Source organism: Vombatus ursinus, unplaced genomic scaffold (assembly GCF_900497805.2).
Source record: "Vombatus ursinus unplaced genomic scaffold, bare-nosed wombat genome assembly UNPS02014770.1, whole genome shotgun sequence".
In the NCBI taxonomy this organism is placed as follows: domain Eukaryota; kingdom Metazoa; phylum Chordata; class Mammalia; order Diprotodontia; family Vombatidae; genus Vombatus; species Vombatus ursinus.
Window position 1 is genome coordinate 11,857,189 of NW_020954548.1, and position 14,656 is coordinate 11,871,844.

General features: G+C 36.1%; 1 protein-coding gene across 2 annotated transcripts in view; it reads right to left on the reverse strand.

Annotated features, from left to right (window-relative positions):
• The window catches only part of SH3GL2 (SH3 domain containing GRB2 like 2, endophilin A1), a 232,251-nt gene that overhangs the window by 92,355 nt on the left and 125,240 nt on the right, over positions 1 to 14,656 (reverse strand). Inside the window, exon 1 of one of the 2 annotated variants that reach the window (XM_027863061.1) lies at positions 7,488 to 7,532. The exons of the other annotated variant lie outside the window; for it this stretch is intronic. Coding sequence (XP_027718862.1) covers positions 7,488 to 7,499 — 12 coding nt within the window. The 5' untranslated portion in view covers positions 7,500 to 7,532. Of the gene's footprint in view, positions 1 to 7,487; positions 7,533 to 14,656 lie in introns of those variants that run through there. 2 annotated transcript variants of the gene reach the window in all.

Below are 14,656 nucleotides of genomic sequence, written 5' to 3' on the forward strand. Positions count from 1 at the left end.
GAATCACCTATACTGAGAAGGCAAGCGTGAGAGTGGGAAGGGAAGAGAGAGTCACAATTTATCTTCAGAGTATCCATGCTAATCCATACATGTATTGAAAGCATACTATGAAGAATAATCATTTGTTCACATAATTAAGAATTAGTGTTACAATAAGAACTACTATCATGTTAAAATGTTGACTTGGGCAGGGCCCCTGCGAGAAAAAGATAAAGGTTTAAAATTCACTCATACTTATGAAATTCAAGTATGTCTCTCACTGCTAGGTAGTAATGACTATAATAAACTAAAGTGAGCTCACATCATGAGCTATTATACATACTGATATGCTTTCTTATGCAGCCCTATGTCAAAATATTTCTTTGAGAGAAAAAAAATGAAGTCAGATTTTTGTAGCAAATTTTCAAATAATTTCAAAAGTAAAGGGTATTATAAATGCTCTACCTCTTTGGCATACAAATGCCTAGCACTCTGAACCATTCAGAACAGTTGCAAACATGGGTAACCAAAGAGTTTCACTTAAGACAGAATTCACCATGAAAATGGGTCATGAAGAATCCGACTAAAATATTAAATAACAAACAGTGTGATAGGTCTATTTGCCAAAGTAAAAAGAGGAACATTTTTATTTTGGTTGGCAATAGGTACAAAAGTCAACCTCCATTTGCATATTAAAGTGTATCTTAATAATAGTAAGAATTTGCATCTCTATAGAACTTAAAAGGATTAAAAAGTGCTTTCCTCCCAACAACTCATTAAGTTAGGCGGTACACATACTATTATTACCATTGCACAAATGGGGAAAATGGGGCTCAGAGATGTTGTGACTTACCCAGGTTCACATAATTCAGTGAATTATGTGTCAGTCAGTGCTGGGATCTGAACCTAAGATTCCTGGGTCTAGCACCCTTTGCACTAAACCATGTTATTTCTTGTAGATAAGCATTTGTGGGATATCCTATAATTATGTAATTATGTGGTGAGAATGGAGGTGTATGAGAAGGCACATGCCTTCCATATTACTTCAAATTCCTTCCATTCCCATTCTTTGGAATTCAAGCAGGAATTGGATAAGAAAGGTTAAGTGTGTGGGGGAGAAAGAGGGAGGGAGAGAGGCGGAGAGAGAGAGAGAGAGATTTGAGTCTTTAAAACCTTTTAAAATCATTAGTAACTTAAGAGAAAAATATTTAATTCAACAGTAGTAAAAATAATTGAACATAAGATGAACCATATTATATCTGTGCAATCAGGATATCTGATAACCATCCTAAGATTTTATTGGAGAAGGAGGATGAAAGGAAAACAGAAATGGAGCAGACATCTTTCAAAACCAGGAGTAACTGTTACATCTGGCAGAGTTAAATGACTGATGCATTTGGCTGGGGGAAGGCTAGAAAGGGTAGGAGAAGTCAGTGACTAGGATAAGGAGACTCAGGTGTTCAAAACAGAAAAACACAAAATACATTCACACATAGCACCCTTCATAGCAGATGTCAATCCAGCTTCTAAAGGCACAGGCAATGTTTTTGAATTTGTAATGGTATGGTATAGTAGGAGGAAAATTAGACTCAGAATTAGGGCATCTAGATTCTAATCTTGTCTCTGTCATCAAATATTCATTTAACGTTAAATAAAGCAAGTTGCTGTTTTAAGTCTCAACTTCTTTACCTAAAAAGTGATGAAGGAGAGTGACTGGAACTGATATTTCATCGTTACTGACCCTCAGGTGAGAAAATGACCAATTGATCAATGCAAGTCTGCACTTTCTCGGAAACTTTTAGCCTTAAAGAGCCGTCTAGAGCATTGAAAAAGTGAAGTGACTCACCCAGGGTCACACAGTAGAAGAGGAAACTAACAGAAATCCCCTGGCTTCAAGGCCAGATCTCTGTTCACCGTCACATTGCCTCCCTTCTATAGTGATAGGAAAGCTGAATGAGATGATTTCTCAGTTCCCTTCCTTCAATACATCCGATGATCTCTCGGGCCCCTTCTTGTTCTAACAGTTTCACTGTAACCTTAATCTAATCTATTTTAATAATCTAATCTATTTTTTAAAAAAATCTATTTAAAGTCAGCTCATTGTATTAACTAATAAAATTATAGTGCTATTGATTCATAACTACCAGATTAATCTGTCATGTTTCATTTGAAACAAAAATGTGCTCTAAACTGCATATTTAGGCATTGAATAAAAAGCCAGATTAATGATTATCCCAAAATTAAGCCTTGACTAATCATGCATAATTAGTTGGTATCACAAGAAACACTAATTCTATCCTCTACAATTTTGGGAGTGAGACTAGATGTCAACATGTATCATAGGATTATAGATTGATTGCTGGAAGGGATCTTGGAGGTCATCTAGTTCAGTTCCCTTATTTTATAGATGAAGAAACCAAGGCCCAAGGAAGTTGAATTCTTTTCTCAAAGTGACACAGGAAGGAAGCATCAGAAGTGGGAAACTAATACAGAATAACTAAGTTTAAGTTGTTTATTGAGGGGGAAGGAGGAAAGGAAGTATTTTCAACTATTCTCCATTTTTTCTATGAGTCTTTCATGCCCTTAAAATATTTCCTTATTGATTATGGCTTGGGTGGCTTGTGTGTAAAGAAAGCACATCTCTCAGCTGACACTGAAGTTCTACCATGGTTTTTGTTTGTTTTTATTTGAAATGCATTTTCACATGGTTTATTTTGAGCTTTCTGCCTATGTTGTTCATGAGGAGTTTTTTACAGACTAAGTATGAAAGAAGAAGCGCTCATTTCCTTTCAGGTCAAAATAAAATCCCTGATTAGCAAAATGGATAACCAAATGACATCATCAACTGACAGCAATGCCCCATTCAATATTAACTGAGTAACAGCCCTCAGAAAACCAAGGGTACCAAGTTTTGTGTAGAGATCTCTGTACCTTATTCTCATGCATTTTCTCTCTCTTCTTAAAGCTATAATTGTCATAAAATATGTCATTTTAATAGGATTTCATGCAAAAGTTGTTCCCTAGAATAAGATTCAAATTTGTTCTATATCTTATCCTTTCAATTAATTACACATTTGTGGAAGTCAGCTTTAAAGATTTAGGCAAGGTATCAAATCTAAATTTCTAAGCAATGTTATCCATGTTTAGCTCTCCATGTTACATCATGCAGGCATGGTTGGTAGCACTCCTGTTTGTGAGTCACTGAAAAAGTTATGTATAGACCATTTAGAGCAATTTTTTATGTGGCACATTACCCCATGTGTTCTTTTCCATGACTCATTGTATTCTACTGTGCTCTCAACCTTGAGATAGAATCAGAATTTAGACTTTCACAACATTCTATCACTCACTGGCCCTGCATGGGAAAGTCTCATGGCATTTTACTGTTGTCAACTCTAAAACAGTGGCATGTGGGAGAAAACTGTGTTGACCTCTAAATCTTTAGAAAAGAAAATGCATTAGTAGATTCTGGGCCAAGTTTCCTACCAGTGAAGTACTCATCGTTCTACTTTTAGCCAGATACTCTTATGATCCACTAAGTGGTATTCTAATTTGCTGAGGAAATTAATCCAGTTTCCAGAGGCCCCCAATTATACCTTTGGAGCAACTTAGACTGTGGGGGATTACCATATCAATGTGATTTAGGGGACCAAAATTGTGTAGTATAGGGAAAAGCCTCAGTTTTCTGAATTCTAGTGCCAAATCCATCACTCAACAACTACTTGAAAATTTATGCCTTGTTTCAGATCTATATAATTAACAATGCTATGTGAGGACTAAAAATCCTAGGTAACAGATGTCAGAGCAAAGACCTGCTACCCACATAATAAGCTTTAATCCGTATCAGGCCCTTCTTGCATGCACTTACATCTCAAAAACATTGATTTGACCACCCCCACAATTATACTTACCTTAGAGTTTCCAATGAGGATACTATCTGTATGACATAGCCATTATATATCACATAACGTGGGTTGGTATAACAAATAGTGATCTGGTCTTGGCACCTGAAAGATCTGGTTTAAGTCCCACCTTTGATACACACTGGCTGCATGACCTGAGGCGAATCAATTAACCTCTCAGTGTTCTAAGCAACTCTCCAAAACTATAAAGTTGGGGAAAAAATGCCAACTTGCATTAGTAGAGGGAGTTTTCTCACTCAGGAGTTCCCTCTACTGAGATCAAAGCTTCAATCACTCTAATGTAATTGTTAGATTAACAAAATGCTTATATAATACAATGGAAAGGAAAGGAGATCAGCATTTACATACTGCCAACTATGTACTATACTTTAGAATCTCGCAAGGTAAGTGTTGTTATTGACCCCATTTTATAGTTGAGGAAACTGAGGCTGACAGAGGTTAAATGACTTGCCCAGAATTACATAGCTGCAAAATCTATCTTTCCTCATTGCTTTTCAGTCTCAAACTATGGGACTGGAGGGCACAAAGGCAACCCACCATCTCTGAGAAACTTCACCTCTCTCCAACTATAGATGGTGCTAAAACTGCAGTAAGGTTCAGCTCTCCTGCAATGAATATGCCCCCAGAATTTTCCCAAGTCAATCCAAAAAGTTCTGTTTCTCTTCTAGTCTTTGAAGAACAGCATCTGAAGCCTCCTCCTTTATGTCTTCTCACTTACTGCTGACATCTTAACTGTTGCTGTAATCTTATTAACTCCTCTCTTGCTTCTTCCCTGCCCCTAATGGCTCAAATCAGTCTCCTAGTTAGTGGCTAGGAGTGACTCATTTCCACTTTGAGGTAAAACACATGAAATGTCACTTATGAAACCAAACAGTCTTATTTAATTTTCCCATAAATTCCAAACACTTGATTTACCACTTTACGAGTTCTTACCTCTCAAATTCTAAAAAAAAAAAAAAAAAAAAAGTAACATGTAAATGAGCTGAGGAATGACAATTCCCTGCAGTCCTCTGGGTTTCTGTCTTTTTTTTTTTTTTAACAGAAAAAAATGTGTTTCTTCACATATGTTATTTTGTTAGCTTTTCATGCACAAAAGTCCCTTTTCCAATCCTTTTTGCAAGTAAACACAAGGGGGAGATTACTTTATGTCCTTCACAAGTTGATTCTAATCCTTTTTTCATTTTCTGCTCCTTTCAGCAACCAAATTACTCGTGTTCAAAAACTAAAATTAAAATTAAAAATAAAATAACATTTAATCACCATGGGCTAGTGGCAAGACTTCTGGACGTGGAACCAGGAATACTGGATTTGAATCTTGCCTCACCTATGTGACCCTATAGGCTCAGGACAAACTTCTTTGAGAGTATCTTTGCCTCATGGGATTGTTCAGTGAGTCCTTTTTCAGTTGGGTCTGACTCTCCATGACCCCATTTGTAGTTTTCTTGGAGAAGATAACTGGAGTAGTTTACCATTTTTCTCTCCATGGGTTTGTAGTGAGGATCAACTAATATATTTTAAATGATTTCAAACCTTCAAGTACTTACAGCTACTACTATTGTAGGTATTAATATTGTAAAGCTAAATGGATAAAGAAAAATACTATATGCCTTCTGCAGTAAAGTCATATAATGATAACAACAACTCATATTTCCATTGTGCTTTAAGGTTTATAAATCACTTCTTCACAACAACTCTGGAAGGTATTTTTATTCACATTTTATAGAGGAGAAAACTAAGGCTCTGAAAAGTGAAGGAATTCATCCTGGAATCATACAGTTAAGGGTGAGATATAGGATAAAGTTTATAAAAGTGTTAAATTTCCCAAAAAAGTTCAAGACCTAAAACTGCCTAGTTTTTGAAATAACTTACTAGCACGACATATTTTCTGTCAAATGAACTATATGTAGTACCCAGTTCATAATCATTCTAAATGTTAATGACATTTGTCTCTATGACTATTAGGTATGAGACTATAATAAATGCTCACTGTTTACCATGAAAAATCTTCCTGCTGCATACTTTTCTATCAGTGAAATCCACTGCTAGATTCAATTATTCAGCTAGACCATCCACTTACTTCTTAGCAGCTCCACAGATAAAATTCTATGGTGGATGGGGCACAAGTTTCCCAGTAAGAAATATTGTCACTTTTATAGGCCTATAAGGAAAGTCTCCTCTACATAAATCCTTCTCTTCTTTTTCGCATCAGTACCTTCTATTTCACACCCATATTTCGGTGGGAGAACTTCAGCAATGTTTGTATGACTAGTTATCCATCACTTCTCAGGTTGATAGAAGAGGCACATCTCAGAAGCAATAAACATCCATCCATCTCTCCTCAGATACTTAGCAGAATGACAATTATTTCTTTTCCTGGCATACTGCTGGCCAGTCATCTATTATGGAAAAAATATAACTAGTGGGAAAATTTCAACTAAAAGATAAGTTGCTTGAGGGCAGGGAATATTTCTTACTCAGTTTTGTATACCTAGTGCCCAACAGAAGACTTTGTAGCACATCACAGTGCAGTATAATGACATGTCCCTGAAGTCAGGAGATTGGGTTTCTAGACTTCACTCTGTCACTAGCTTTGTGACCTTGGGCAAGTTACTTAACCTCTCTGAGTCTTAATTTCCTAAACTATAAAATGAAGTGACCTAACTAGTCTATTATGTCCCACCTAACTCTAACTCTAGTGAGGTGACACAGTGGATACAGCACCAGTTCTGGAGTCAGAAAGACCTGAATTCAAGTCCGACCTCAGACTGTGTGACCCTGGGCAAATCACTTAACCCTACTTGACTCAGTTTCTCATCTGTTAAAATGATCTGGAGAAGGAAATTGCAAACCACTCCAGTATCTCTGCCAAGAAAACCCCAAATGGCATCCCAAAGAGTTGGACACAACTGAGAAGAATCAACAACAACAATCACTAGTTAAACTGAATAATAATGGATGTTCATTTCTACCAAGTTACCAAAAACCTCTAAGGGTGTGCACAGAGCTAACCTGAACACAACTCTGAGATATATTTCCTACTGTGGCTTCTTCACCTTAGACATATACACTGAATTTCCAGAAATAAATAGCAACATAGCCAAGTAATATGCACCTGCAACAGAATGAAATCATCTGGGGGCAGGAACTGGTTATTTTTAATTTTTATATCTCCATCACCTATAGCTTTGCATGTAGTAGAGATTAAATGAATAATTGATGAACTGAATTTAAAGAATCCTATATTTTGCATATTGTTACATAAGTCTTCATAAGCATTAATTTTATAAAGTAATGTCAGTACACAAATTTTTGCCATTTAGAAATAAGCCACTAACATGACAGTGTTTTCAATAAAAATTTTACGTCCACCTAACAGATGATGGCGATGATGATGATGATGATAACCCTACTCTACCACATCTATTTCTTTGACACCCAGATGCAATAGTTGCTTCACCCTAACTAGAGTGTTAATCCTTCAGTGGTATTAATAGAACCCAAAATACAAGCATTTGGGGGGTTTTTGCCAGACTTTCACTGATGCATAATTATCTCTGAGCACATAAAGTTTATGCTTTACATTACCCTGGCTGGCATTTCCCTGATTTGCTATTGGCTCCTGACATCAATCCTCATGGTACACGTAATTGGTGGGAATTCTGAGGGAAGTAAGAAAAAAGGCAACAATAAAAATGATAATAAATAAAATGATAAAAAGATGAGAATAAAATAATAATTGCACCTTAACATTTACAAAGATGACGAGAAGTTCTCAAATAATCTATAGCTTTTAGCCAATTAATTCTTAAATCACACTTTATAATAAAAACTAAAAAGGCAATATTGGCTTAAAAATAAGAATCATAAATGTTTGCAAGGAAGAAAATATACCAGATTAGAAAAAAAAGAAAACTAAATAAAAATCAAGAACAAACAAATCTATGTATCTGCTCCATAACCAGTAGCAAGCTTGGCATTGTATATCACCAGATTCTTTTGTGAAATGAGGTGGAAAAGACATTAATAAAGATGTATAAGTACCATTAGTTGATGAAAGTAAAGAGGATCTGTAAACCAAAAATAAAGCATAGAGACCTGAATCACTGATGCACCAGATGATATTCCATATCTCCAATCAAGCAAGTTTTTAGTTTTATTTGCAAACACTGTTTGAAGGTAGTAAATTCAAGAGTTATTTTATCAGGATTCACTATGACAGTGACTTATTAGAAAATCTATCTGAAAAAAAAAAGTCATTGTCATCAAAAAGTGCACATAAAAATTAAAATGCCACAGGAAAAGGTCATGTTTAATCAAGAAAAAGAGCAAGGGAAAAATCAAGCTCCAAGTCATGAACACTGGCACTAGGTCAGTTTCATAGACAACATTGGGTATTGATTTAGATCTGTTACCCTGCCAACTTGCACAAGGGGACCCAGCATTCTGACATTAAAACCTATTATCCCTACCAAACGGCTCGATAACTATATACCTCATTATCACTGTGACATAAAAGGCAACCAACTAGTGGAGTCAAGAGGTCTAGCATGTAACTTCTGTTTCTGTCACTCACTTTCTTGGCATCTCTGGGCATCTCAATCTTCTTCTCTACAAAATGGCAATTATATCTCCTGTCTTCTGATAAATGACAACTGGGTAATATAGTTATCTTAACAAGCAAGCCACTCTACTGTATGACAGTATGACTTTAGCTAAAATAATGTAGAAGATACAGAAACATTAAATGACTCCTCTCATCAGGAAAACTTAGAAGCACATTCAAGTGGGCTTCTTCTGGGCAAAAACTATCACTGCATCAGCACTTCTTTTGTTATTACCTATCCTCCACCTCCCCCACCCCCATCTGTATGCATGCACATTCACAGACTGCCCATCACGGTACTAGACACATAGAAAGTGCTCAAAAAATATTAATTATTGAAAACTAGGACCAAAAACACCACTCATGTGTTTGCAGCCTGGAAAGTCAAGTAACTATTTAAGGGCCATTTACTCCACACTGTCCATACAATGTGAGTGAATTGAATCTGGATCATACTGATGAAAGGCAAGGCAGAGGATTAGGGGAAGGGCTAAATTCAGGGGTGATTAGGTATCCAAGAATGCATTTCAAAGTCCAATGTAAGTGACTTTTGAATAATTTGGTGATTTACACAGGGTGTACCAAAAGTCTTATGAACAGTTTAAAGCTTTCTACACTAAGACTTTTGGGATTGCCTAGCAGGGTGGGGAACCTGTGACCTTCAGGCCACACGTGGCCCTCTAGGTCCTCAAGTGTGGCCCTTTGACAGTATCCACTTGGAGGCTGCAGATTCCCCACCCCTGCCCTATACTATCCCATAATCTTAGAATCAGAAAGTACCTCAGAAGATGTCTTGTACAATCCATGTCTGAACAAGAATCTGAAACACAACAAGTCGCCTTCTAGTATGGTTGAATAGCTCTAAAGAGGATATGCTGACAACACCCTGGGAGAGCCAATCTCACTCTTAATCAGCTCTAATTATTAGGAAGTTTTTATTTGTACTGATTTAAAATTAAGCTCTTCACAACGTGTTTCTGGTCCTACTCTCTAGAGACAAGGACAACAATTCTATTATCTCTTTCACATGCTAGCCATTTAAATACCTATTGATAGGTAACATTTGTGCACCTCTCCATTGGTTCAATTCAACAAGTATTTATTAAGAATCTTACTTAATAGGGAAGGTAAACAGTTGAAAAGGTGCAAGAATTTATGACAGTGGGATCTTTCAATAAACCACTAATAATTAAAGAAAGAAAAAAAAACCAAAGGAATAATTTCAGCATGTGGGATAGTTACTAATCAATTATATAACCTTCTTTCCTATGAAAACCTTAAAGCTCTTTTATTAAGTTTCACAAATACCATGCTACACACTGTTTTTGTCACATACTTGTTTTTTGTCACAAACAAAAAAAGAAAACAGAATAAGGTAATAAATCTCCTTCCAATTAAAAATATAAAACACATTTGCTAGAAAGGCATGATGCTGTGATGGAAAGTGTGCTGGACTTGAAATTAGGACAGACCTGGCATCAAATCATGGCCCCAATACCTGCAAACATTATATAACTTTATGTAAATCAGTCTCCATATCTGGAGGCTGGGGAGGATGACTTCTTCAGTCCTTTCCATCTCTAGATATGTGATCCTGTGATCTATAAAATGGGAATAAGGGTACTATCACTACCTATCTCACTGGGATAAGTTATGAGAAAAGTGCTCTGTAAAACTTCAATTGCTACACGAACATGATCTCTATTAAATACACCTGATATTCATTTTATTTTAACTGTAACATAGGAAGAATTGTTTCAAAAAATTAAAGAATCTCTGTGTCAGAAGAGACCTTGAAAGTCAGCTAACACAAAGTGTATCAGAACAAGAATTCCCTCTACAACTTTTGCAACAATTGTTCATTCACCCTCCATAATAAAGATCTGTCTCCTCAGCTAGCAGTTTAACATTTGAAGAGTTTTAATTTTTATAGAACAATAGAAAGCACATTGACTCTGGAGTCAGAGGTGCCGCCACTGATAATTGCTACTTGTGACCATGGGCAAGTCACATAACTTCTCTTGGCCTCAGTTTCCTTATCTGTAAAATGAGGAAATGGCTTCATAGATATCTTCTTGCTCTAAAACAAATGATCCTCTAATTCTAATCCTTTTGTCTTGTGTACAGAGGGCCAAAATCTGCCCCTTGAAACTTCAACACACTATTCTTTGTTCTTCCCTTTAGAGTAGGGATTCTTAACCAGAGATCCATATTTTGGGGGGATTTTTGTTTTAGTATTTTGATAACTACTTCAATATAGTTGGTTTCCTTTGTAATCCTATGTATTTTATGTTATACATTTAAATGTATGTTATACATTTATGTTATACATTACAAAGGATATGTTGTATCCTTTGTAATCCTATGTATTTTATGTTACACATTTAAAAACATTCTGAGAAGGGGTTCATAGGTTTCAGTCTACCTAAGGTGCCCATCTCACAAACAAAAGGTTAAGACCTCTGCTCTAGAGACAAGCAAAATAAGTATGAAGATCCTCCCGTGTACCTGAAGACAGCTATCAGGTCCCCTATTGTATTCTCTCCTTCAGGGTAAATGTCTCCATAATTCCTTCAACGAATTCTCATATGACATGATCTCCAGTTTGTCACTATTCATTTTACTCTCAGGATATACTCCTGATGACCAGTGTCCTTCCTGAAATATGGCACTCAGAACTCAATACAATATTCCAGATGTAGTCTGACTAGGTCAGAAGGCAGGGGGATTATTTCCTCTCTCATTTTGTATAATACACTTATATTAAAGCAGCCTAAACTGAACTACTTTACATTCCACATCACACAACATATTTTAAATTTGAGTCCACTAAATCCCTCATACCTTTATGTGAACTATTGTCCAGTCATTCTTTTCCCATTCTGTATTTATGCCATTAAATTATGCCATTTTTAAAATCTGTGTAAGACTTCATATTTATCCCAATTAAATATTATCTTATTAAATCTGATCCACTGTTCTATACTATCTTATTATATGCTCACTATGTAATTGAGGATGCTGGTTATCTCTCCCAATTTCATGTCATCTGCATATTTGATAAGTATGCCTTTATGAAAATCACCACTGGTACAGAACAAATGGGCCAAGAATAGATCCCCTGGGAAGTCCACTAGCAATATCTCTTTAAGCTGACATCAATCTCCTTGAATATAGATATTTAGCACATTCTTAATCCTGAATAACATGACATCTCATATAATAATAATAATACTAATAATAGTAACTAACATTTATATAGTACTTCCTATATGTCAGGCAATATGCTAAGTGCTTTACAGTTATTTTATTTGGTCCTCACAAAAACCCTAAGAGGTAGCTGCTGTTATTATCTCCATTTTACATTAAACAATAATTAACTTTAATACAGTGAAATGTAAGTTCTTTGAGGACAGATATTGTTTAGCACCCAGCCCAATGCCTTGCAGAAATGCTTAATAAACATCTGTTGAAACAAATACATATCAGATGAACAAATAATTGAGAGCACTGCACATCTGTAGCCTATGAGTGATCATATGATAAGGAATTGTAACCATATTACTTTAAGGTTTCATTACTAAATGCATGACTAGGAATCTCAGCTGTTTAAAGCTTCTTTTATGATGAAGTATTGCATCCTCACTTTAAAGGCCAAGGAAAGCTTGGGAATTCAAGGTCCAACACAGAAAATATGGAAGATAATAGAAAAATTAAACTCCGAGTCAGAAGGATTAGGTTCAAGTCAAGATTCTTACATTTGCAAGCTATGTAACTTTGAGTATGTCACTTATCATTTCTCTCTATGCCTCCATCCATACACATTTTTTTTAAAAAAAGAGAGATTTATACTTCTCTAAGAGCAGAGAAACTCCCTTGAGATTTGTATCAAAGAACTTTAAAGTGTAAAACACTATGAAAATGTCAGCTATTAGTATTACCATTTTCTGGTCTACGGGAAATAACTCAAGCAGGCTTCCTCATCTTTTGAATATTACCCTAGGACATCAAACCAGATAGGGTATGGTCACAGGACTCAACCTTATTATAAAATTATTGATCATGTGTGAGAATTCTTTGCATTGTTCATGCACAATCGCAGAAAATTAAAGGAATAGTCTTAATTATCTTCTTTGATTTCAAGATTTTCTAATTTAAATAAAATGGTCTATATGTAAGATTAAAAATTATTTTAAAGACAACTGCTTGTTAGCATATTTTCCCCACTTTACTTTTTGTCTACGTTTTGTTTCCACAAATAAAGCTTATGTCCTATTTTGCCTCATAATTTCTACCCCTCAACACCTTCTAGGTCACACCACCACCACTCCTGCTTATTATTAATAGGTTTGTGGGGTTTTTTTCCATAATTAACTTTTTTCTACTCCAAAGGTGGCGCTGATTACCTACACCTTATTTAGAAATCTATTTTCTCTTTTAGCTTGTCACTTCTCCTGTACAGACAATAATTGAAAATTTCTTTTTTTTTTTAAAGAATCTATCTACTTCTGCATCAATATCATGAAGCACTCTGCCTTCAACGTCCTAAGAGCTATTTTCCCACTTCATCTACAACTTTACTGTTATCAGTAAGGAGAATGAATTACACAACATTCCTTGGGCTGTGTCCTGTCCTCATTAAACAAAATAATCCAAATCCTACGGCTGGATAATATTGATATCAGCCTACTCAAGTAAATCATTTTCCATGACTTTGATGATCTTATCAATGTGAGTATTTCTGCCAATAATATAGATTGAAACCAATCCATGCCTGACCATCCTGAGCGACTTTTGTCCGGTCTTCCATATGTTCATCACAAGGTAGAAACTTGATATCCTGAAGGTCTTTCCATGAATTCTTCATGACATTCAGAGGTTACCAATGGAGCATGTAAGTTGTCCATTGGTTGTCCATCATCCTTGGTATATGACCACCCCAGTGCTTTTCAAGCATACATTTTTTGCTAACATCTTTCACACCACTTCTCTTGCATAATTCCTTGATGCGGCCACTGCAGTGGTGAGCACGAGACCAGCTCAATACTCTTAACCCGGAGGCGCATTGATGAGGCGGGAGACAGCAAGAGGGCAGAAGCTCCATTTATTAAGTGCTAGTAGCTTTCTTTTATATCCTTAGTAATACCTGATCAAAGCATGATCTCCACATGATAGCCAATCACCAAGTCTGTGGGATACCTGCAGCCCTCGTGTCAGGGGTACGAGTAGGACTTTTCTCCCAATGAGAGGAGAGCCGAGCCAACTGTGGGAGCTGTGTGTCAGCAAAGAAGAGGTCTTGTGAGGCTTCCTTGTTTTTGCCACGCAACAGGTTGTGACCCTCAGCTTCTGCCAAGAGAAGCTAGAACTCCCATGGGAAAATTCTCCCAACAATTCCTTAGTTGTGTTGCAGTTTGCTTACATACACATCTCTATTGCCCTTTGGTTATTTATTAATCTTAATTCTGCAAAATGCTAACATTGGCAACTATACAACATCACTGAGACAATGCTGGAATTTGTAAAAATGAGGTTTGGTTCAAGAAGAAAGTTCAACTCATTACACACACACATAAACACACACACACACACACACACACACACAAATGGCACAACTTCCCAAAGAGAACTGAAATTCTTCCTCTGTACCTCTTCTATTGTAGGCCCAGATCCTTGTTTATCTGCAATGTCTGTCCAAGGAATGTTATATAAACAGAAATGCACATAGATGAATTCCATACGTTTTCTATCTAAACATGCATCATAGTCTGAACAATAAACATTCCTCCTTCACTTAGTTTTCACATTTGGATAGTTAGAACAGATTTTTTGAATGATTATGAATCTCATTTAGGAGATTCTTAAATTACCAAGAGCTTGATGGAATCAGTGCAATAAGTCATCAAGCACTTATTAAATGTTAACTATGTGTTCAGGAGAATTTAGAAGATGTCACCATTTATAGGCAATTCTTCTTTAACTTGGAATCTACATTGGAGCTCCTACATGATCGTAGTAAATATCTTTTGCAAATATAGGTCTCACAGTTATTTGACTTGCTTGTTATTGGTAGTGTGTGTGTGTGTGTGTGTGTAAGCATTTGATTCAGTAGAAAAAAAACACTGCCTTAACAGATCTCCAACATGTTGTTTCC